This window comes from Lichenostomus cassidix, unplaced genomic scaffold (genome assembly GCF_008360975.1).
Source record: "Lichenostomus cassidix isolate B80296 unplaced genomic scaffold, HeHo_3.0 HiC_scaffold_35, whole genome shotgun sequence".
NCBI lineage: Eukaryota > Metazoa > Chordata > Aves > Passeriformes > Meliphagidae > Lichenostomus > Lichenostomus cassidix.
In genome coordinates, this window is record NW_028147256.1 from 300,332 (window position 1) to 323,106 (window position 22,775).

General features: G+C 50.9%; 1 protein-coding gene across 1 annotated transcript in view; it reads right to left on the reverse strand.

Moving 5' to 3' along the window:
- Positions 1-693: 693 nt before the first annotated feature.
- HIF3A (hypoxia inducible factor 3 subunit alpha) overlaps positions 694-22,775 on the reverse strand; it is a 39,967-nt gene continuing 17,885 nt past the window's right edge. The window contains exons 7-16 of the mRNA XM_085044182.1: positions 17,642-17,841; positions 14,057-14,163; positions 12,462-12,606; positions 11,675-11,799; positions 6,550-6,731; positions 4,807-4,884; positions 3,330-3,592; positions 2,641-2,725; positions 1,864-1,915; positions 694-790 (exon numbers count right to left, since the gene is read on the reverse strand). Coding sequence (XP_084900308.1) covers positions 753-790; positions 1,864-1,915; positions 2,641-2,725; positions 3,330-3,592; positions 4,807-4,884; positions 6,550-6,731; positions 11,675-11,799; positions 12,462-12,606; positions 14,057-14,163; positions 17,642-17,841 — 1,275 coding nt within the window. The 3' untranslated portion in view covers positions 694-752. The remainder of the gene's footprint in view (positions 791-1,863; positions 1,916-2,640; positions 2,726-3,329; positions 3,593-4,806; positions 4,885-6,549; positions 6,732-11,674; positions 11,800-12,461; positions 12,607-14,056; positions 14,164-17,641; positions 17,842-22,775) is intronic.

Consider the following 22,775-nt stretch of genomic DNA (forward strand, 5'->3'; position numbering starts at 1 on the left):
TTTTCCCCCAATTTTGGGGATTTTTCCCCAAATTTTGGGGGTTTTCCCCCCAATTTTGGAGGTTTCTCCCCAATTTTGGGGGTTTTCCCCCCAATTTTGGGGTTTCTCCCCCAATTTTTAGGGTTTTCTCCCAATTTTTGGGGTTTTTCCCCCAATTTTTGGAGTTTTTCCCCCCAATTTTTGGGGTTTTCCCCCCAATTTTTGGGGTTTTTTCCCCAATTTTGGGGTTTTTTCCCCCCTTTTTGGGGGTTTTTCCCCCGTTTTAGGGTTTTCCCCCAATTTTGGGGGTTTTTTCCCTCCAATTTGGGGATTTTTCCCCAATTTTGGGGGTTTTCTCCCCAATTTTGGGGTTTTTCCCCATTTTTGGGTTTTTTCCCCCCATTTTTGGGGTTTTTTCCCCAATTTTGGGTTTTTTTTCCCCAATTTTGGGATTTCTCCCCCAATTTTTGGGGTTTTTTCCCCAATTTTGGGGTTTTTCCCCCAATTTTTGGGGTTTTCTCCCAATTTTTGGGGGTTTTCCCCCCATTTTTGAGGTTTTCCCCCCAATTTTGGGGTTTTTCTCCCCAATTTTTGGGGGATTTTTCCCCAATTTTGGGGTTTTCTCCCCAATTTTGGGGTTTTTTCCCCCAATTTTGGGGGGTTTTCCCCCAATTTTGGGTTTTTTTCCCCCAATTTTGGGATTTCTCCCCAATTTTCAGGGTTTCTCCCCAATTTTGGGGGTCTGGGCTGGTTTTTTGGGGAGGGGTCTCCCCTCAGTTGCTCTCCAGGGTCAAACCATCAGCCAGCAGCCCTGGGGGGGGAAAAACACCAATTATTTGGGGTTTTTTTCCCCTGATTTTGGGGTTTTCCCACCTCCCTCACCCCAATTTTGGGATCTCCCCACCCAATTTTGGGGTTTTTCTGTATTTCCTCCCCCATTTTTGGGGTTTTCCCACCTCCCCCCACCCCAATTTTGGGGTCTTCCCGTCTTTCCCCACCCCAATTTTGGGGTTTCCCCAATTTCCCACCCCAATTTTGGGGTTTTCCCACCTCCCCCCACCCCAATTTTGGGGTCTTTCTGTCTTCCCCCTCCCCATTTTTGGGATCCCCCTCCCCATTTTTTGGGATCCCCTACCCCAATTTTGGGATCCCCTCCCCAATTTTCGGGTCTCACCCCCAATTTTGGGATCCCCCACCCCATTTTTGGGATCCCCTTCCCCATTTTTAGGGTCCCCACTCTATTTTTGGAATCCCCACCCCAATTTTGGGATCCCCCTTCCCATTTTTGGAGTTTTCCCCAGTTTTAGGTCCCCCTCCCCATTTTTCGGTCCCCACCCCAATTTTGGGATCCCCTCCCCATTTTTAGGATCCCTGCCCCAATTGGGATCCCCTCCTCATTTTGGAATCCTCCCCATTTTTGGGGTCCCCTATCCCAATTTTGGGATCCTCCCATTTTTGGGGTCCCCACTTATTTTTGGAATCCCCACCCCAATTTTGGAATCCTCCCCATTTTTGGGGTCCCCACCCTATTTTTTGGGATCCCCCTCCCAATTTTAGGTCCCCTCCCCATTTTTAGGATCCCCTCCCCAATTTTGGGGTCCCCTTCCCCATTTTTTTAGGGTCCCCACCCTATTTTTAGGTCCCCCTCCCCATTTTTAGGATCCCCTACCCCAATTTTGGGATCCTCACCCTATTTTTGGGATCCTCCCCATTTTTGGGGTTTTCCCCAGTTTTAGGTCCCCCTCCCCATTTTTGGGATCCTCACCCCAATTTTGGGATCCCCCACCCCATTTTTTTGGGTTTTCCTCAATTTTGGGGTCCCCAAATTGGGGTTTCCCCCCCTATTTTGGGATCCCCCTCCCCAATTTTGGGGTCTCCCCTCACCCAGCGGCTGCTCCTGCCCCACTCCTGGGGTGTCCTCGCTCAGCAGGAGCCCCTGGGGGGACATCGGGGTGACATTGGGGACATTGGGGTGACAGATGGGGACATTGGGGTGACAGATAGGGACACTGGGGTGACAGATGGGGACATTGGGGTGACAGATAGGGACACTGGGGTGGCAAATGGGGACATTGGGGTGACAAATGGGGACATGGACATGGGGGTGACATTGGGATGGCAAAAGGGGACATTGGGGTGACAGATCGGGACATCGGGGTGACATTGGGGACATTGGGGTGACAAATGGGGACATGGGGGTGACATTGGGGTGGCAAAAGGGGACATTGGGGTGACAGATGGGGACATGGGGGTGACAGATGGGGACACTGGGGTGACAGATGGGGACATGGGGGTGACAAACGGGGACAGGACGTGCTGCCACCCCCCTGCTGTGTCCCCAGCGTCCCCTATATCCCCAGTGTCACCCCAGTGTCCCCAGAGTGTCTCCAATGTCTCCAGTGTCCCCAGTGTCCCCAGTGCCCCCACTGTCCCCAGTGTCCCCCAGTGTCACCTCTCTGTCCCCCCACCCTCTTTCCCCTCCCAGTGTCCCCTGAGATGTCCCCAATGTACCCAGTGACTCTACTGTCCCCAACATCCCCAATGTCCCCAACATCCCCAATGTCCCCAATATCCCCAATGTCCCCAACATCCCCAAATGTCCCCAGTGTCCCTGCTGTCCCCAATGTCCCCAAATGTCCCCAGTGTCCCCATGTCCCCTACCAGCCCCATGGGTGACACCAGCGGTGGCTCCAGCTCCGCCCGTTTCACAGGAGCTCCAGGATCCTCATTGGTTGGCTCCCGCGGCCTGGGGGAGGGGTCAGGACACGCCCATCGCCCCGTAGCCACGCCCACAACCCCATGGCCACGCCCACAACCAGATAGCCACGCCCAGAAATCCATAACCACGCCCACAAGCTCATAACCACGCCCCCCACCCCATAACCACGCCCACCGCCCTATAGCCACGCCCACAGCCCCATAAAAACACCCACAACCACATAACCACGCCTACAGACCACATAGCCACGCCCACCACCCCATAGCCACGCCCACCACCCCATAGCCACGCCCACCACCCCATAGCCACGCCCACCACCCCATAGCCACGCCCACCCTGCCACACCCACCACACTCTCCCCTCTCCCAAACTGACCACACCCGCCACGCCCCTCCGAGCCACGCCCACCCCCAAAGCCACGCCCACAACCACACACTGTACCCCCGCCCAGGCCACGCCCCTTTTGGACACGCCCATCCCAAACCACGCCCACATCCCAGCCACACCCCAACCCAGCCACGCCCCTTTCCAGCCCCCAGCCACGCCCCTTTCTCACCACGCCCAGACCACACCCACAATCCAAGCCCCGCCCACAACAGCCCCACCCCTCATTAACCCAAGCCCCGCCCACCTCTTCCTCGCAGGGCGTGGCCGAGGGGCGTGGCCAAGGGCGGGGTCACTGCCCCAGCGCGGGAGGGCGTGGCCAGGCCGGCAGGGGGCGTGGCTTCTGCCCGGGAAGCTTCTCGCTCTGGGCCTGAGGGGCGTGGCCTCGGCTTTGGGGGCGTGGCCTTGGTGTCGGAGGCCACGCCCCCTCTGGGGCTCGGCCCCGCCCAGCTGGAAGTCGCCGTCCATGGGGATGTATGGGGCGAGCATGGCCAGGTCCAGAGGGGACGTCTAGGGACAGCATTGGGGACATCATTGGGGACAGTGGGGGGATTGGGGACAGTGGGGACATCATGGGACATTGGGGACACTGGGGACATTGGGGACATTGGGGACATTGGGGACATTGGGGACATTGGGGACATTGGGGACGTTGGGGACGTTGGGAACAGCAGGGACATTGGGGACATTGGGGACACCACAGGGATTTGGGGTTTGGGGGTTTGAGGTTTGGGGTGATTTAGGATATGGGGATTTAGGATTTGGGTTTGGAGTTTGGGATTTGGGGGATTTAGGGTTTGCAGTTTGGGGGATTTAGGATTTGGGGGGATTGGGGTTTGGGGGATTTGGGGTTTGGGGTGTTTGGGGTTTGGGGGTTTGGGATTTGGGGGTTTGGGGTTTGGGGAGTTTGGGGTTTTGGGGTTTGGGGTGTTTGGGGGCTAGTTTGGGGGTGTTTGGGGTTTGGGTGTTTGGGGCTTGGGGGATTTAGGATTTGAGTTTGGGGTTTGGGATTTGGGGTTTGGGACTTGGGGTTTGGGGGTTTTGGGGTGTTTGAGGGATTTGGGGGATTTGGGGTTTGGGATTTAGGGATTTTGGGATTTTGGGGTTTTGGGATTTTGGGGTTTGGGGTTTGGGGTTTGGGGTTTGGGATTTTGGGGTTTGGGATTTGGGGTTTGGGGTTTTGGGGTTTGGCGTGTTTGGGATTTGGGATTTTGGGGTGTTTGGGATTTGGGATTTGGGATTTTGGGATTTTGGGATTTTGGGGTTTTGGGATTTGGGATTTTGGGATTTGGGATTTGGGGTTTGGGATTTGGGATTTGGGATTTGGGATTTGGGATTTTGGGATTTGGGATTTTGGGATTTGGGATTTTGGGATTTAAAGGTTGGGATTTTGGGATTTGGGGATTTGGGGTTTGGGATTTTGGGGATTTGGGATTTGGGGTTTGGGATTTTGGGATTTGGGGTTTTGGGATTTGGGATTTGGGATTTGGGATGTTTGGGGTTTGGGGTTTGGGATTTGGGGTTTGGGATTTGGGGTTTTGGGGGGTTTGGGAGGTTTAGGATTTGGGGTTTGGGGTTTTTGGGGTGATTGGGGTTTGAGGTTTGGGTTTGGGAGGTTTAGGATTTGGGGTTTGGGGGGTTTGGGGTTTGGGGTGTTGGGTGTTTAGGATTTGGGGTGTTTGGGATTTGGGGTTTGGGGTTTTTGGGGTTCCCCACCCCCTCACCTGTAGGGCATTTCCAGCTCCTCGATTTCCCCCAAAAACCTTCTGCGCCTTTGTCACCACTCTGTCCCCTTTGGGGGGCTGGGGGGACACAGCCATGGACCCCAAAACCCACTGAGACCCCAAAATCCAAAAAAAAATCCCAAAAACTTCCCCAAAACCCAAAGTCTTTCAAAACCCCCAAAAACTCTCCAGGATCCTCCAAAATCCTTCCAGAACCCCCAAAATCCCCCCAAAAATTCCCCCCAAACCTTTCCAGGACCCCCAGAGACCCCCAAAATGCCCCGAAAATCCCAAAACTTCCCCAAAACCCAAACTCTTTCAAGACCCCAAAATACCCCAAAACCTTCCAGAATCCCCCAAAATCCCCAAAAGACCCCAAAACTGCCCCCCAAACCCTTCCAGAACTCCCAAAATCCCCCCAAAAATCCCAAAACTTCCCCAAACCCAAAGTCATTCAAAACCCCCAAAACTCTCCTAGGATCCCAAAATCCCCCAAAATTCCCCCAAACCCTTCAGAACCCCAAAATCCCCCAAAATCCCCCAAAATTCCCCCCAAACCCATCCAGAAACCCCAAAATCCCCAAAAACCCCCAAAATCCACCCAAAATCCCCCAAAAACTCCTCCCAAACCCTTCCAGAACCCCCAAAACCCCCAAAATCCCCCCAAAATCCCAAAAACTTCCCCAAAACCCAAACTCTTTCAAGACCCCAAAAATCTCCCCAAAACCTTTCCAGAATCCCCCAAAATCCCCAAAAGACCCCAAAACTCCCCCAAACCCTTCCAGAACTCCCAAATCTCCCCAAAAATCCCAAAACCCAAAGTCATTCAAAACCCCCAAAACTCTCCAGGATCCCCAAAATCCCCCAAAACTCCCCCAAACCCTTCCAGAACCCCCAGGGACCCCCAAAGACCCCAAAACCCCCAAAATCCCCCAAAAACTCCCGAAACCCTTCCAGAACCCCCAAAATACTCCAAAATCCCCCAAAAAACTCCCCCAGCGACCCCCCAAAGACCCCAAAACCCCCAAAATGTTGGGGTCTCACCGGGGAGGGGCTGCGGGGTCTCCGGGGGGTCGAAGATTGGGACTCCCAGAGACCCCAAAATCCCCCCAAAAATCCCAAAAACTTCCCCAAAACCCAAACTCTTTCAAGACCCTCAAAATCCCCCTAAAAGACCCCCAAAAACTCTCCAGAATCCCCCAAAATCCCCCAAAATCCCCCCAAAAACTCCCCCAAAACCCATCCAGAACCCCCAAAATCCCTCCAAAATACCTCCAAAATCCCCCCAAAAACCCCCCAGCGACCCCCCAAAGACCCCAAACCCCCCGAAATGTTGGGGTCTCACCGGGGAGGGGCTGCGGGGTCTCCGGGGGGGATTTGGGGTCGCCGGGGGGTCGAAGATTGGGACTCCCAGAGACCCCAAAATCCCCCCAAAAAATCCCCAAAAACTTCCCCAAAACCCAAAGTCTTTCAAGACCCTCAAAATCCCCCTAAAAGACCCCCAAAAAATCTCCAGAATCCCCCAAAATCCCCCCCAAAATCTCCCCCCAAACCCATCCAGAACCCCCCAGGGACCCCCCAAAGACCCCAAAACCCCCAAAATACCCCCAAAATCCCCCCAAAAACCCCAAAAACTTCCCCAAAACCCATCCAGAACCGCCAAAATCCCTCCAAAATCCCCCCAAAAACCCCCCAGCCACCCCCCAAAAGACCCCAAAACCCCCCGAAATGTTGGGGTCTCACCGGGGAGGGGCTGCGGGGTCTCCGGGGGGGATTTGGGGTCGCCGGGGGGTCGAAGATTGGGGCGAGGAGGCGAAGGAGCTCCGGCGAGCAGAAGCGGCGAGGGTCGCGTTGGAGAGCAGATTCGGGGATGTGAGAGGGGCGGATGAAAGCCAGCAGCCCCGGGACCCCCGGGACCCCCAAACCTGGGGGATTTGGGGTGGTGAGACCCCCGGGAAAATCCCAAAACCCCCCGGAAAAATCCCAAAAAAATCCCGACTCGCGGGAACCCCAAAAAGCCCAAAAAACCCCCCAAATTTCCCTGGAAAAACACCAAATTTCCCTGGAAAACCCCCAAAATCCACACTGGGACCCCCGGGACCCCCAAACCTGGGGGATTTGGGGTGGTGAGACCCCCGGGAAAATCCCAAAAAAACCCCGGAGTCGCAGGAACCCCAAAAACCCCAAATTTCCCCAGAAAAGCACCAAATTCCCCCAGAAAAAAAACCAAAATCCACACTCTGGGACCCCCGGGACCCCCAAACCTGGGGGATTTGGGGTGGTGAGACCCCCGGGAAAATCCTCAAAACCCCCCGGAAAAATCCAAAAAAATCCGGAGTCGCAGGAACCCCAAAAACCCAAAAAACCCCCCAAAAAAACCCCAAAAAAACCCCAAATTCCCCTCGAAAAAGACCAATTTCCCCCAGAAAAACCTCAAATCCCCCCCAAAAAACCCCAAAATCCACACTGGGACCCCCGGGACTCCCAAACCTGGGGGATTTGGGGAGGTGAGACCCCCGGGAATAACCCCAAAAAAATCCCGGAGTCGCAGGAACCCCAAAAACCCCAAATTTCCCCAGAAAAGCACCAAATCTCTCCAGAAAAAAACCCAAAATCCACACTCTGGGACCCCCGGGACCCCCAAACCTGGGGGGATTTGGGGAGGTGAGACCCCCGGGAATAACCCCAAAAAAATCCCGACTCGTGGGAACCATGGGAACCCCAAAAAAACCCCAAATTCCCTTGGAAAACACCAAAATCCCTGTGAAAAACTCCAAATTTCCCCCGAAAACCACCAAATCTCCCCGGAAAAAACCCCAAAATCCACACCGGGACCCCCGGGACCCCCAAACCTGGGGGGATTTGGGGAGGTGAGACCCCCCGGGAAAATCCCAAAAACCCCCCGGAAAAATCCCAAAAAATCCCGAGCTGCAGGAACCCCAAAAACCCCAAAAACCACAACAGGATCCTCAAAAATCCACCCAAAACTGACCCAGAATCACCCAAAAATCCACACAGGGACCCCCGGGACCCCCAAAGCTGGGGGATTTGGGGAGGTGAGACCCCCGGGAAAATCCCAAAAAAAACCCGGAGTCGCAGGACCCCCAAAAACCCCAAAAAAACCCCCAAAAAACCCAAATTCCCCTCGAAAAAGACCAAATTCCCCCAGAAAAGCACCAAATCCCCCCGGAAAAACCCCAAAATCCACACTGGGACCCCCAAACCTGGGGGATTTGGGGAGGTGAGACCCCCGGAAAAATCCCAAAAAAACCTGGAGTCGCAGGAACCCCAAAAACCCCAAAAAACCCCAAATTCCCCTCAAAAAAGACCAAATTCCCCCCAAAAAACCTCAAATCCCCCCCAAAAAACCTCAAAATCCACACTCTGGGACCCCCGGGACTCCCAAACCTGGGGGATTTGGGGTGGTGAGACCCCCGGGAAAATCCCAAAAAAATCCCGGAGTCGCAGGAACCCCAAAAACCCCAAATTTCCCCAGAAAAGCACCAAATCACCCAGAAAAACCCCAAAATCCACACTCTGGGACCCCCGGGACCCCCAAACCTGGGGAGATTTGGGGTGGTGAGACCCCCGGGAAAATCCCAAAAAAACCCGGAGTCACAGGACCCCCAAAAACCCCAAATTCCCCCAGAAAAAAACCCAAATTCCCCTGAAAAAACACCAAATTCCCCCAGAAAAAAACCCAAAATCCACACTGGGACCCTCGGGATCCCCAAACCTGGGGGGATTTGGGGTGGTGAGACCCCCGGGAAAATCCCAAAACCCCCTGGAAAAACCCCAAAAATTCCGGAGTCGCAGGAACCCCAAAAACCCCAAAAAACCCCAAAAACCACAATAGGATCCTCAAAAATCCACCCAAAACTGACCCAGAATCACCCAAAAATCCCCCAAAAACCCCCCGGGAACCCCAAACCTGGGGGATTTGGGGAGGTGAGACCCCCGGGAAAATCCCAAAAAAATCCCAGAAAAATCCCAAAAATCCCGGAGCTGCAGGAACCCCAAAAACCCCAAATTCCCCCTCAAAAACCCCAAAGTCCACAGAAAAACCCCCAAAAACCACCCCAGGACTCCCAGAAAAACCCCCAAAAACCACCCCAGGACTCCCAGAAAAATCCCAAAAATCACCTCAGGACAACCGGAAAAACCCCAAAATCACCTCCCAGTCCATCCCAGTATAAACCAGTTTCCGCCCAGCCTCTCCCAGTCCATCCCGTTATAAACCAGTTCCCTTTCCCTCCCCAAAATCCCCATTTTCACCCCCAAAACCATCCCAATTTCCCCTCCCAGACCCTCCCAGTATAAACCAGTTCCCTCCCAGTCTCTCCCAATCCCTCCCAGTTCCTCCCAGTCCCTCCCAGTCCATCCCAGTATAAACCAGTTCCCTTTCCCTCCCCAAAATCCCCATTTTTCCCCCCAAAATCCCCATTTCTCACCCCAAAACCACCCCGGTTTCCCCTCCCAGTCCCTCCCAGTATAACCAGTAAAAACCAGTATAAACCAGTTTCCTCCCAGTCCATCCCAGTATAAACCAGTTCCCTTTTTCACCCCAAAATCCCCATTTTCACCCCAAAATCCCCATTTTTCACCCCAAAACCACCCGATTTTTCCTCCCAGTTCCTCCCAGTCCCTCCCAGTTCAATCCCACTCCTTCCCAGTTCCATCCCAATCCCCTCCCAGTCCCTCCCAGTACAAACCAGTTCCCTTTTTCACCCCAAAATCCCCATTTTTCTCCCCAAAACCCCCATTTTGTCCCCCAAAATCCCCACTTTTCACCCCAAAACCACCCCGATTTCCCTCCCAGTCCCTCCCAGTCCCTCCCAGTTCCTCCCAGTCCATCCCAGTATAAACCAGTTCCCTTTTTCACGCCCAAAATCCCCATTTTTCTCCCCAAAATCCCCATTTCTCACCCCAAAACCGCCCCGATTTCCCCTCCCAGTACAAACCAGTCTAACCAGTATCCCCAGTGGCTCACCCAGGCTCAGGTCCAGTTCCCTCCCAGTCCATCCCAGTATAAACCAGTTCCCTTTCCCTCCCCAAAATCCCCATTTTCACCCCAAAATCCCCATTTTTCACCCCAAAATCCCCATTTTCCCCTCAAAATCCCCATTTCTCACCCCAAAACCACCCCGATTTCCCCTCCCAGTTCCCTCCCAGTTCCCTCCCAGTTCAAACCAGTTCAAACCAGTTCCCTCCCAGTCCATCCCAATCTCCTCCCAGTTCCCTCCCAGTCCATCCCAGTATAAACCAGTTCCCATTCTCACCCCAAAATCCCCATTTTCACCCCCAAAATCCCCATTTTTCTCCCCAAAATCCCCATTTTCACCCCCAAAATCCCCATTTTTCACCCCAAAACCACCACGATTTTTCCTCCCAGTCCCTCCCAGTCCCTCCCAGTATAACCAGTATCCCCAGTAGCTCACCCAGGCTCAGGTCCAGTTCCCTCCCAGTCCATCCCAGTATAAACCAGTTCCCTTTTTTTCCCCAAAATCCCCATTTTCACCCCAAAATCCCCATTTTTCACCCTAAAACCACCGTGATTTTCACTCCCAGTTCCTCCCAGTCCCTCCCAGTCCCTCCCAGTCCATCCCAGTATAAACCAGTTCCCTTTCCCTCCCCAAAATCCCCATTTTTCACCCCAAAATCCCCATTTTCACCCCCAAAATCCCCATTTTTCACCCCAAAACCACCCCGATTTTCCCTCCCAGTCCCTCCCAGTTCAAACCAGTTCCCTCCCAATCTCTCCCAGTCCATCCCAGTCTCATCCCAGTTCCCTCATCCCTCCCAGTATAAACCAGTTCCCTTTTTCCCCCCAAAATCCCCATTTTTCACCCCAAAATCCCCATTTCTCACCCCAAAACCGCCCCGGTTTCCCCTCCCAGTATAAACCAGTCTAACCAGTATCCCCAGTAGCTCACCCAGGCTCAGGTCCAGTCCCTCCCAGTTCATCCCAGTCCATCCCAGTCTCCTCCCAGTATAAACCAGTTCCCTTTCCCTCCTCAAAATCCCCATTTTCACCCCCAAATCCCCATTTTCACCCCCAAAATCCCCATTTTCACCCCAAAACCGCCCCGATTTCCCCTCCCAGTTCCCTCCCAGTTCAAACCAGTTCCCTCCCAGTCCATCCCAATCTCCTCCCAATCTCTCCCAGTCCATCCCAGTATAAACCAGTTCCCTTTCCCTCCCCCAAATCCCCAATTTTCACCCCAAAATCCCCATTTTTCTCCCCAAAATCCCCATTTTCTACCCCAAAATCCCCATTTTCACCCCCAAAATCCCCATTTCTCACCCCAAAACCGCCCCGATTTCCCCTCCCAGTACAAACCAGTCTAACCAGTATCCCCAGTAGCTCACCCAAGCTCAGGTCCAGTTCCCTCCCAGTCCATCCCAGTACAAACCAGTTCCCTTTTTCACCCCCAAAATCCCCATTTTCACCCCAAAATCCCCACTTTTCACCCTAAAACCACCGCGATTTCCCTCCCAGTCCCTCCCAGTCCCTCCCAGTTCCCTCCCAGTCCATCCCAGTATAAACCAGTTCCCTTTCCCTCCCCAAAATCCCCATTTTTCACCCCAAAATCCCCATTTTCTACCCCAAAATCCCCATTTCTCACCCCAAAACCATCCCAATTTCCCCTCCCAGTTCCCTCCCAGTTCAAACCAGTTCAAACCAGTTCCCTCCCAGTCCATCCCAATCTCCTCCCAGTTCCCTCCCAGTCCCTCCCAGTATAAACCAGTTCCCTTTCCCTCCCCAAAATCCCCATTTTCACCCCAAAATCCCCATTTCTCACCCCAAAACCGCCCCGGTTTCCCCTCCCAGTCCCTCCCAGTCTAACCAGTATCCCCAGTGGCTCACCCAGGCTCAGGTCCAGCACGCTGTCCGTGGGGGGCGGGGCGGGGGGGGAGGGGCGGCGCCCCCTGCCCAGATCGCGGCGTTGGGTTTGCTCCAGGGAGAGAACCAACCCGCGCTGCTCCACCCGGCTGGGATTTGGGGAAATTTGGGGTTTTTGGGATTTTGGGGTTTTTTTGGGGTTTCTGTTGGGGTTTCTTGGGGGTTTTGGGGGGATTTTGGGGTTTTTTTTTGGGGTTTGCTCCAGGGAGAGAACCAACCCGCGCTGCTCCACCCGGCTGGGAATTTGGGGGGAAAACAGCCCCAATGTCCCCAGTGTCCCCAATATCCTCATTATCCCCCATGTCCCCAATGTCCCCAACATCCCCAATGTCCCCAGTATCCCAAACAGCCCCAACATCCCTAATGTCCCCAATGTCCCCAATGTCCCCAATATCCCCAATGTCCCCAATGTCCCCAGTGTCACCTGAGCACGAAGGTGAGGCACATGATGCCCTCGGGCACGGCTCGCCCCGTTGTCCCCAATGTCCCCAATGTCCCCAACATCCCCATTAATCCCATTAATCCCATTAATCCCATTATCCCCATTACCCCCAATGTCCCCAATGTCCCCAATGTCCCCAGTGTCACCTGAGCACGAAGGTGAGGCACACGATGCCCTCGGGCGCAGCTCTCCCAATGTCCCCAATGTCCCCAATGTCCCCAACATCCCCATTAATCCCATTAGTCCCATTAATCCCATTATCCCCATTACCCCCAATGTCCCCAATGTCCCCAATGTCCCCAGTGTCACCTGAGCACGAAGGTGAGGCAGACGATGCCCTCGGGCGCGGCTCGCCCCCCGCCCATGACGGTGGCCTGGGTCTGAGCCCACAGGAAGCCACCGCGCTTGGCCAGGAAGCGGTACTGGCTGGTGACAGCCTGGCCTTTGCTGAGCACTGCGGGGACACGGGGACATTGGGGACATCAGGGGGTGCTGGGGACAGTGGGGACATTTGGGACATTGGGGACAGTGGGGACATTTGGGACAGTGGGGACATTGGGGATATTGGGGTGTTGGGGACATTGGGGACAGCAGGGACATTGGGGACATTTGGGACATTGGGGACATTGGGGACAGAAGGGACATGGGGTTGAGAGTGTTGGGGACATGGGGACGTTGGGGACATTGGGGACAGAGGGGACAGTGGGGACAAAGTGTTGGGGACATTGGGGACATTGAAATTTAGGATCTGGGGAATTTGGGGACATTTGGGACCATTGGGGACATTGGGGTTTGGGGACATTAGGGATGTTGGGACACTGGGGACATGGGAATTTAGGACACTGGGGGAATTTGGGGACATTTGGACATTGGGGATATTGGGGACATGAGACATTTGGGACAGTGGGGACAGGGGGGACACTGGGGACAGGGGACACTGGGGACATGGGGGAGTGTTGGGGGACATTGGGGATATTGGGGATGTTGGGGACATTGGGGACACTGGGGACGTTGGGGACAGAGGGGACAGTGGGTACAAAGGGAGTGTTGGGGACATTGGGGATACTGGGGACACTGGGGACATGGGGGACATTGGGGGAATTTAGGATACTGGGGGAATTTGGGGACATTTGGGGACCATTGGGGACATTGGGAATTCAGGGATGTTGGGGACATTGGGGAGATTGGGGGCAGAGGGGACATTTGGGATGTTGGGGGAATTTGGAGACATTGGGGACCATTGGGGACATTGGGGATTTGGGGACATTTGGGGACATTGGGGACATTGGGGGGGTTGGGGGTGTTTGGGATATTGGGGACATTGGGGACATTTGGGGACATTTGGGGATGTCTGGAACATTGGGAACGTTTGGGGACATTGGGGACATTGGGGACACTGGGGATATTTGGGGATGTTGGGGACATTTGGGGACATTTGGGATATTGGGGACATTGGGGATATTGGGGACATTGGGGTTGTTGTGAACATTGGGGACATTGGGGACATTTGGGGACATTGGGAGAATTTGGGATTTTGGGGATATTTGGGGACATTTGGGGACATTTGGGGACATTAGGTGACGCGGGTGACACTCACGGGTGTGCACGCTGTGGCTCAGCGTGTTGGAATCCATTTGGGATTTGGGGACATTTGGGATATTGGTGACACTGGGGACATTTGGGGACATTTGGGGACATTAGGTGACACAGGTGACATTTGGGGACATTTGGGGACATCAGGTGACACTCACGGGTGTGCACGCTGCGGCTCAGCGTGTTGGAATCCATTTGGGATTTGGGGACATTGGGATATTGGTGACACAGGTGACATTTGGGGACATTAGGGGACATTAGGTGACACAGGTGACATTTGGGGACATTTGGGGACATCAGGGGACACTCACGGGTGTGCACGCTGCGGCTCAGCGTGTTGGAATCCAAAGCGTGAACGAACTCGTAGAGAGAACATCCCAGCAGCTCCTCGGGGTGATAGCCAGCCACCTCCCCGATCCTGAACCCCAAAATACCCCAAAATTACCCCAAAATCGGGGAGGAAAACCCAGTCAGTGAGAAAACCCAGCCACCTCCCCGATCCTGAACCCCAAAATACCCCAAAAACACCCCAAAATTGGTGAGAAAACCCAGCCACCTCCCCGATCCTGAACCCCAAAATACCCCAAAAACACCCCAAAAACACCCCAAAATCAGTGGGAAAACCCAGCCACCTCCCCGATCCTGAACCCCAAAATACCCCAAAATATCCCAAAAACACCCCAAAAATAATCATCAGTGAGAAAAACCCAATCAGTGAGAAAACCCAGCCACCTCCCCGATCCTGAACCCCAAAATACCCCAAAAACACCCCAAAATCGGGGAGGAAAACCCAATCAGTGAGAAAACCCAGCCACCTCCCCGATCCTGAACCCCAAAATACCCCAAAATTAACCCAAAAATAATCATCAGTGAGAAAAACCCAATCAGTGAGAAAACCCAGCCACCTCCCCAATCCTGAACCCCAAAATATCCCAAAATTACCCCAAAATCGGGGAGGAAAACCCAGTCAGTGAGAAAACCCAGCCACCTCCCCGATCCTGAACCCAAAATACCCCAAAATCACCCCAAAAATAATCATCAGTGAGAAAAACCCAATCAGTGAGAAAACCCAGCCACCTCCCCGATCCTGAACCCCAAAATATCCCAAAATATCCCAAAAATACCCCAAAATCAGTGAGAAAACCCAGCCACCTCCCCGATCCTGAACCCCAAAATACCCCAAAAACACCCCAAAATCGGGGAGGAAAACCCAATCAGTGAGAAAACCCCAAAATTACCCCCAAAATTACCCCAAAAATACCCCAAAATTGGGGAGGAAAACCCAATCAGTGAGAAAACCCAGCCACCTCCCCGATCCTGAACCCCAAAATACCCCAAAAATGCCCCCAAATCAGTGAGAAAACCCCCAAAATACCCAAAAATCGGTGAGAAAAACCCAAAAATACCCCAAAATACCCCAAAATCAGTGAGGAAACCCCAAAATACACCAAATTCGGTGGGAAAACCCAAAAATACCCCAAAATACCCCAAAATCAGTGAGGAAACCCCAAAATACACCAAAAATCGGTGGGAAAACCCAAAAATACCCCAAAATTACCCCAAAAATACCCCAAAATCGGTGAGAAAAACCCAAAAATACCCCAAAATCAGCGAGAAAAAACCAAAAATCCCAAAGGGAAAACCTGGCCACCTCCCCGATCCTGAACCACAAAAATACCCCAAAAATACCCCAAAATCGGTGAGAAATCCCAAAATCAGTGAGAAAACCCCAAAAATCGGTGAGAAAACCCCAAAATTCTGAGAGAAAACCCCAAAAATCCCCCAAAATCAGTGGGAAAACCCCAAAAATCAGTGGGAGAACCCAGCAACCTCCACGATCCTGAACCCCAAAATACCCCAAAATTGGTGAGAAAAACCCAAAAATACCCGAAAATGGGGAGAAAAACCCCTAAATACCCCAAAAATACCCCAAAATCGGGAGAAAAACCCAAAAATACCCCAAAAGTCAGTGAGAAAACTCAAAAATACCCCAAAATCAGTGAGGAAACCCCAAAAACCAGGGAGAAAACCCCCAAAATACCCCAAAATCGGTGAGAAACCCCAAAAATTAGTGAGAAAAACCCCAAAAATCGGTGGGAAAACCCCAAAAATCAGTGAGGAAACCCCAAAATTCAGTGAGAAAACCCCAATAATCAGCGAGAAAACCCAGCCACCTCCCCGATCCTGAATCCCAAAAATACCCCAATATCAGTGAGAAAACCCCAAAATCAGTGAGAAAACACCAAAAATTGTGAGAAAACCCCAAAAATCAGTGGGAGAACCCCCAAAATCCCCTAATAATTGGTGAGAAAACCCCAAAAATCAGTGGGAAAACCCCAAAAATCAGTGGGAAAACCCCAAAAACCTGGGAGAAAACCCCAAAAATACCCCAAAATCGGTGAGAAAACCCCAAAAATCCCCCAAAATCAGTGGGAAAACCCAGCAACCTCCCCGATCCTGAACCCCAAAATACCCCAAAAATACCCCAAAAATACCCCAAAAATACCCCAAAAATACCCCAAAATCGGCGAGGAAACCCCAAAAATCGGTGAGAAAACCCCAAAATTCAGTGGGAAAACCCCAAAATCCTGAGGAAAAACTTGGGATTTGGGGGATTTAGGGCTGCCGAATTTGGGGGAATTTGTAGGATTTGCACATCTTCAGGTGATCTGGGATTATTTTGGGGGATTTAGGGATGCTAAATTTGGGGAAATTTATAGGATTTGTAGGATTTGTGCATCTCAGGGGGATCTAGGATTATTTTGGGAGATTCAGAGCTGCTAAATTTGGGGGAATTCATAGGATTTGCAAATCTTCAGGGATTATTTTGGGGGATTTAGAGGTGCAAAATTTGTGGGAATTTATAGGATTTGCGCATCTTCAGGGATTATTTTGGGAGATTTAGGGGATTTAGAGCTGCCAAATTTGGGGGAATTTATAGGATTTGCACATCTTCAGGGATTATTTTGGGAGATTTAGGGTATTTAGAGCTGCCAAATTTGGGGGAATTTGTAGGATTTGTGCATCTCCAGGTGATCTGGGATTATTTTGGGAGATTTAGAGATGCTAAATTTGGGAGAATTTATAGGATTTGTACATTTCAGGGATTATTTGGGGGATTTAGAGCTGCTAAATTTAAGGAAATTTATAGGATTTCTAGGATTTGAGCATCTCCGGGTGATCCCCGATTTTTGGGGGATTCAGAGGTGCTAAATTTGGGGGAATTTATAGGATTTGTGCATTTCAGGGATTATTTGGGGGATTTCGGGGGTCTGGAGGTGCTAAATTTGGGCGAATTTATAGGATTTGCACATCTTCAGGGATTATTTTGGGAGATTTAGGGGATTTAGGGATGCTAAATTTGGGGGAATTTACAGGATTTGTGCATCTTCAGGGATTATTTTGGGAGATGTAGGGGATTTAGAGCTGCCAAATTTGGGGGAATTTGTAGGATTTGTACATCTCCAGGTGATCTGGGATTATTTTGGGAGATTCAGAGATGCCAAATTTGGGGGAATTCATAGGATTTGCAAATCTTCAGGGATTATTTTGGGGGATTTAGAGGCGCAAAATTTGTGGGAATTTATAGGATTTGTGCATTTCAGGGATTATTTTGGGGGATTTAGAGATGCTAAATTTGTGGGAATTTATAGGATTTGTGCATCTTCAGGGATTATTTTGGGGGATTTAGGGGATTTAGGGATGCCGAATTTGGGGGAATTTGTAGGATTTGCGCATCTTTAGGGATTATTTAGGGGATTTAGGGATGCTAAATTTAGGGAAATTTATAAGATTTCTAGGATTTGAGCATCTCCGGGCGATCCCCGATTTTTGGGGTGATCCAGGGGGTCTCCGAGCTGTCCCCAAATTGTCCCCAAGGTGTCATTTTTCCCCACCTGTCGTCACAATAGGTGAATTTCATGTCCATGGAGTGGCGGGTGAGGACGATCCCCGAGCCCAGCGGCGCCTCGATGGCTCCGGGGTGAGCGATGGCCTCGCAGATCAGCACCAGGCAGCGCAGGGGGGAGTCAGAGCCCCCCGAGCCCCCCGAGCCCCCCGAGGAGTAGGTGCGCATGTGCCCCGCGCAGTGCAGGACCTGCGGGGGGAATCCCAAAAAAAATCCTAAAAATATTCCCTAAAAAAATCCCGAAATTCTCCCCCGAGTAGGTGCGCATGTGCCCCGCGCAGTGCAGGACCTGCCGGAGAAATCCCCAAAAAAATCCCAAAAAAAATCTCGGAATTATCCCAAAATGTCCCCAAAACCTGCCCGGAATTATCCCGAAATTGCCTCGGAATTATCCCCAAAACCTGCCCGGAAATGTCCCAAAATTTCCCCGGAATTATCACCGAAGAAACCCAGAATTATCCCCAAAACCCGTCCGGAAGTGTCCCGAAATTTCCTCGGAATTATCCCAAAAAACCCCAGAATTATCCCCAAAACCTGCTCGGAATTATCCCCAAAAAATCCCCCAAAAAATCCCGAAATTCTCCCCCGAGTAGGTGCGCATGTGCCCCGCGCAGTGCAGGACCTGCGGGAGAAATCCCAAAAAAAATCCCCCAAAAAATCCTAAAAAAATCCCCAAAACATCCCCAAAAATTCCCGGAATTATCCCCGAAACCTGCCCGGAACTGTCCCAAAAAACCCTGGAATTATCCCCAAAACTCGCCCGGAAATGCCCCGAAATTTCCTCGGAATTATCCCCAAAACTCGCCCGGAAATGCCCCGAAATTTCCTCGGAATTGTCCTCAAAACATGCCCGGAACTGTCCCGAAATTCCTCGGAATTATCCCCATAATCTGCTCGCAATTAGCCCCAAAACCCATCCGGAACTCTCCCGAAATTTCCTCGGAATTATCCCCAAAAAAACCCCGGAATTATCCCCAAAACCTGTTCGGAATTATCCCGAAATTTCCTCGGAATTATCCCCAAAAAAATCCCAAAAAATCCCAAAAAAATCCTCGGAATTATCCCGAAATTCTCCCCCGAGGAGTAGGTGCGCATGTGCCCCGCGCAGTGCAGGACCTGCGGGAGAAATCCCCAAAAAATCCCAAAAAAATCCTCGGAATTATCCCCAAAAAATCCCCCAAAAAAACCCCAAAAATCCCCGGAATTATCCCCAAAACCTGCTCGGATTTATCCCGAAATTTCCTTGGAATTGTCCTCAAAACCTGCCCGGAACTGTCCCGAAATTCCTCGGAATTATCCCGAAATTGCCCCGGAATTATCCCCAAAACCTGCTCGGAATTATACGCAAAACCGGTCCGGAACTGTCCCGAAATTTCCCCGGAATTATCCCCAAAAAAATCCTCGGAATTATCCCGAAATTCTCCCCCGAGTAGGTGCGCATGTGTCCCGCGCAGTGCAGGACCTGCGGGAGAAATCCCAAAAAAATCCCCCAAAAAAATCCCGGAATTATCCCAAAAAGTCCCCAAAACCTGCCCGGAATTATCCCGAAATTGCCTCGGAATTATCCCCAAAACCTGCCCGGAAGTGTCCCAAAATTTCCCCGGAATTATCACCGAAGAAACCCAGAATTATCCCCAAAACCCGTCCAGAAGTGTCCCGAAATTTCCTCGGAATTATCCCAAAAAACCCCAGAATTATCCCCAAAACCTGCTCGGAATTATCCCAAAAAAATCCCCCAAAAAATCCCGAAATTCTCCCCCGAGTAGGTGCGCATGTGCCCCGCGCAGTGCAGGACCTGCAGAAATCCCAAAAAAAATCCCCAAAAAATCCTAAAAAAATCCCCAAAACATCCCCAAAAATTCCCGGAATTATCCCCGAAAGCCATCCGGAACTGTCCCAAAAAAAACCCGGAATTATCCCCAAAACCTCCCCTGAATTGTCCCGAAATTTCCATAGAATTATCCCCAAAACTCGCCCGGAAATGCCCCGAAATTTCCTCGGAATTGTCCTCAAAACATGCCCGGAACTGTCCCGAAATTCCTCGGAATTATCCCCATAATCTGCTCGCAATTAGCCCCAAAACCCATCCGGAACTCTCCCGAAATTTCCTCGGAATTATCCCCAAAAAAACCCCGGAATTATCCCCAAAACCTGTTCGGAATTATCCCGAAATTTCCTCGGAATTATCCCCAAAAAAATCCCAAAAAATCCCAAAAAAATCCTCGGAATTATCCCGAAATTCTCCCCCGAGTAGGTGCGCATGTGCCCCGCGCAGTGCAGGACCTGCGGGAGAAATCCCAAAAAAAATCCCGAAAAAAATCTCGGAATTATCCCAAAAAAATCCCCAAAAAATCCCCGGAATGATCCCCGAAAGCCATCCGGAACTGTCCCAAAAAACCCTGGAATTATCCCCAAAATCTGCCCGGAATTATCCCAAAATTTCCTAGGAATTGTCCTCAAAACCCGCCTGGAATTGTCCCGAAATTTCCTCAAAATTATTCCCAAAAAACCTTGGAATTATCCCGAAATTTCCTCGGAATTATCCCCAAAAACCCCGGAATTGTCCCCAAAACCTGCCTGGAATTGTCCCCAAAAGCCGCTCGGAAGTGTCCCGAAATTTCCCCGGAATTATCTCCGGAATCGCCCCAGAATTCCCTCGGAATTATCCCCAAACCTGCCCAGAATTATCCCGAAATTTCCTCGGAATTATCCCCAAAAAACTCCTGGAATCATCCCAAAAACCCGCTAGGAATTATCCCCGAAACTCGCCCGGAACTGTCCCGAAATTTCCTCGCAGTTATCCCAAAAAAACCCGGAATTATCCCAAAAATCTGCCCGCAATTATCCCGAAATTCTCCCCCGAGTAGGTGCGCATGTGTCCCGCGCAGTGCAGGACCTGCGGGAGAAATCCCCCAAAAAATCCCCCAAAAAATCCCCCAAAAAATCCTAAAAAAATCCCCAAAACATCCCCAAAAATCCCCGGAATTATCCCCGAAAGCCATCCGGAACTGTCCCGAAATTTCCTCGGAATTATCCCGAAATTTCCCCGGAATTATCCCCAAAACCTGCCCGGAAATGTCCCGAAATTTCCACAGAATTATCCCAAAAAAACTCGGAATTATCCCCAAAATCTGCTCGGAATTATCCCAAAAAACCCATCCGGAACTCTCCCGAAATTTCCTCGGAATTTGCTCCGAAATCCACCCGGAAGTGTCCCGAAATTTCCTCGGAATTATCCCAAAAACCTCCCTGGAATCATCCCAGAATCCACTCGGAATTATCCCCAAAAGCCGCCTGGAACTGCCCCGAAATTCCCTCGGAATTATCCCCAAAACCTGTCCGGAACTATCCCAAAAAAACCCGGAATTATCCCCAAAACCTGTCCGGAAGTGTCCCGAAATTTCCTCGGAATTATCCCGAATATTCCTCAGAATTATCCCCAAAAAAATCCCCAAAAATCCCCGGAATTATCCCGAAATTCTCCCCCGAGGAGGTGCGCATTGCAAGACCTGCAGAAATCCCAAAAAAAATCCCAAAAAATTCTCGGAATTATCCCCAAAACCTGTTCGGAATTATCCCAAAATTTCCTAGGAATTGTCCTCAAAACCCGCCTGGAATTGTCCCGAAATTTCCTCCAAATTATTCCCAAAAAACCTTGGAATTATCCCCAAAAACCGCCTGGAATTATCCCGAAATTTCCTCGAAATTTGCCCCAAAACCAACCTCGGAATTCCCCAATGTCCCCAACATCCCCAAAACACCAAAATCCCCCAAATCCCCAAAATCCCCCAAATGTCCCCAAGTCCCCAAATCCCTCAAACTCCCTAAATCCCCCAAATTGCCCCAATGTCCCTAAATCCTCCAACATCCCCAATATCCCCAACATCCCAAATCCCTCAAAAATCCCCAAAATCCCCCAAAATCCCCAAAACCCCCAAAATCCCCAAATCCCCCAAATCCCCTAAATCCCCTAAATCCCCTAAAACCTAAAATCACAAAATCCTGAAATCCCCAATTCCCAAACCCCCAAAACTCTTTCAATGTCCATAATTCCCCCAAATCCTCTCAATGTCCCCAAAACCCCCAAACCCCTACCCCTAAATCCCCCAAATCCCCAAAATCCTTCCAAATCCCAAAAATCCCTAAACTTCAAATCCCCCAAAATCCCTCAAATCCTTCAAAATCCCCAAAATCCCCCAAAATCCCCTAAATCCCCCAACATCCTCAATATCCTTTTCAACATCCCAAAATATCCTCAAAAAATCCCCAAAATTCAAAACCTCCCCAAAATCCCCCCAAATCTCCCTAAGTAAATCCCTCTTCAAATATCCTTTCAAATCTCAAAATCCTCACCCTCAGTCTTCAAAGCTCTAAATCTCTTTCTATAAATTCCCAAAAGCACCCTTAAAACCCCAAAATCCCCCAATGTTCATAATTCAAACCAATGTCTTCGAAACCCCCAAATCTCTACACTCTCTAAATCTCTGGGGCCTCAAAATCTTCAAAATCCCCCCAAAATCCCTAAATCCAAAATCTCAAAACCCCAAATCCCTAAATCCTTAAAATTCAAAAACTCCCAAATCCCAAATCCCCAAAATCTCAAAATCCCCAAATCCACCAACATCCTCTAATATTCCCAAACAATCCCAAACTTCAAAACTTAAACTTCAAAACCCAAAATCTCAAATGCCCTTGGGGGCCTAATCCCTCTAAATCCCCTAAATCCTAACCCTGCTACAAAATCCCTTCAAAATCCTTCAAATCCCCTAAATCCCCAAGTCGCTATGTTCCAAATCCCAAAATCCTCGAAATCCTAAAATCCTCAAATCCCCCCAAATCCCCAAATCCTCCAAACCCCCAAAAATGCTAGTCCTCTCTAAATCCTCACCCAAACTTCCCCAAAAACCCCCTAAATCCCTAAATGCCCCAAAATCCTCTAAATGCCCTTAAAATCCCCCAAATCCTCCCAATGTTCCAAAAGTCCCCAAAATCCTCAAACCCCCTTAAATCTCAAAACTCCCTTAAATCCTTCAAAATTCCCCCAATGTCCATGGGCTTTCTTCCAAATCCCCAAATCCCCCAAAACACTGTAATCCTTTCAAACTCCCTCAAAATAAGAAAAC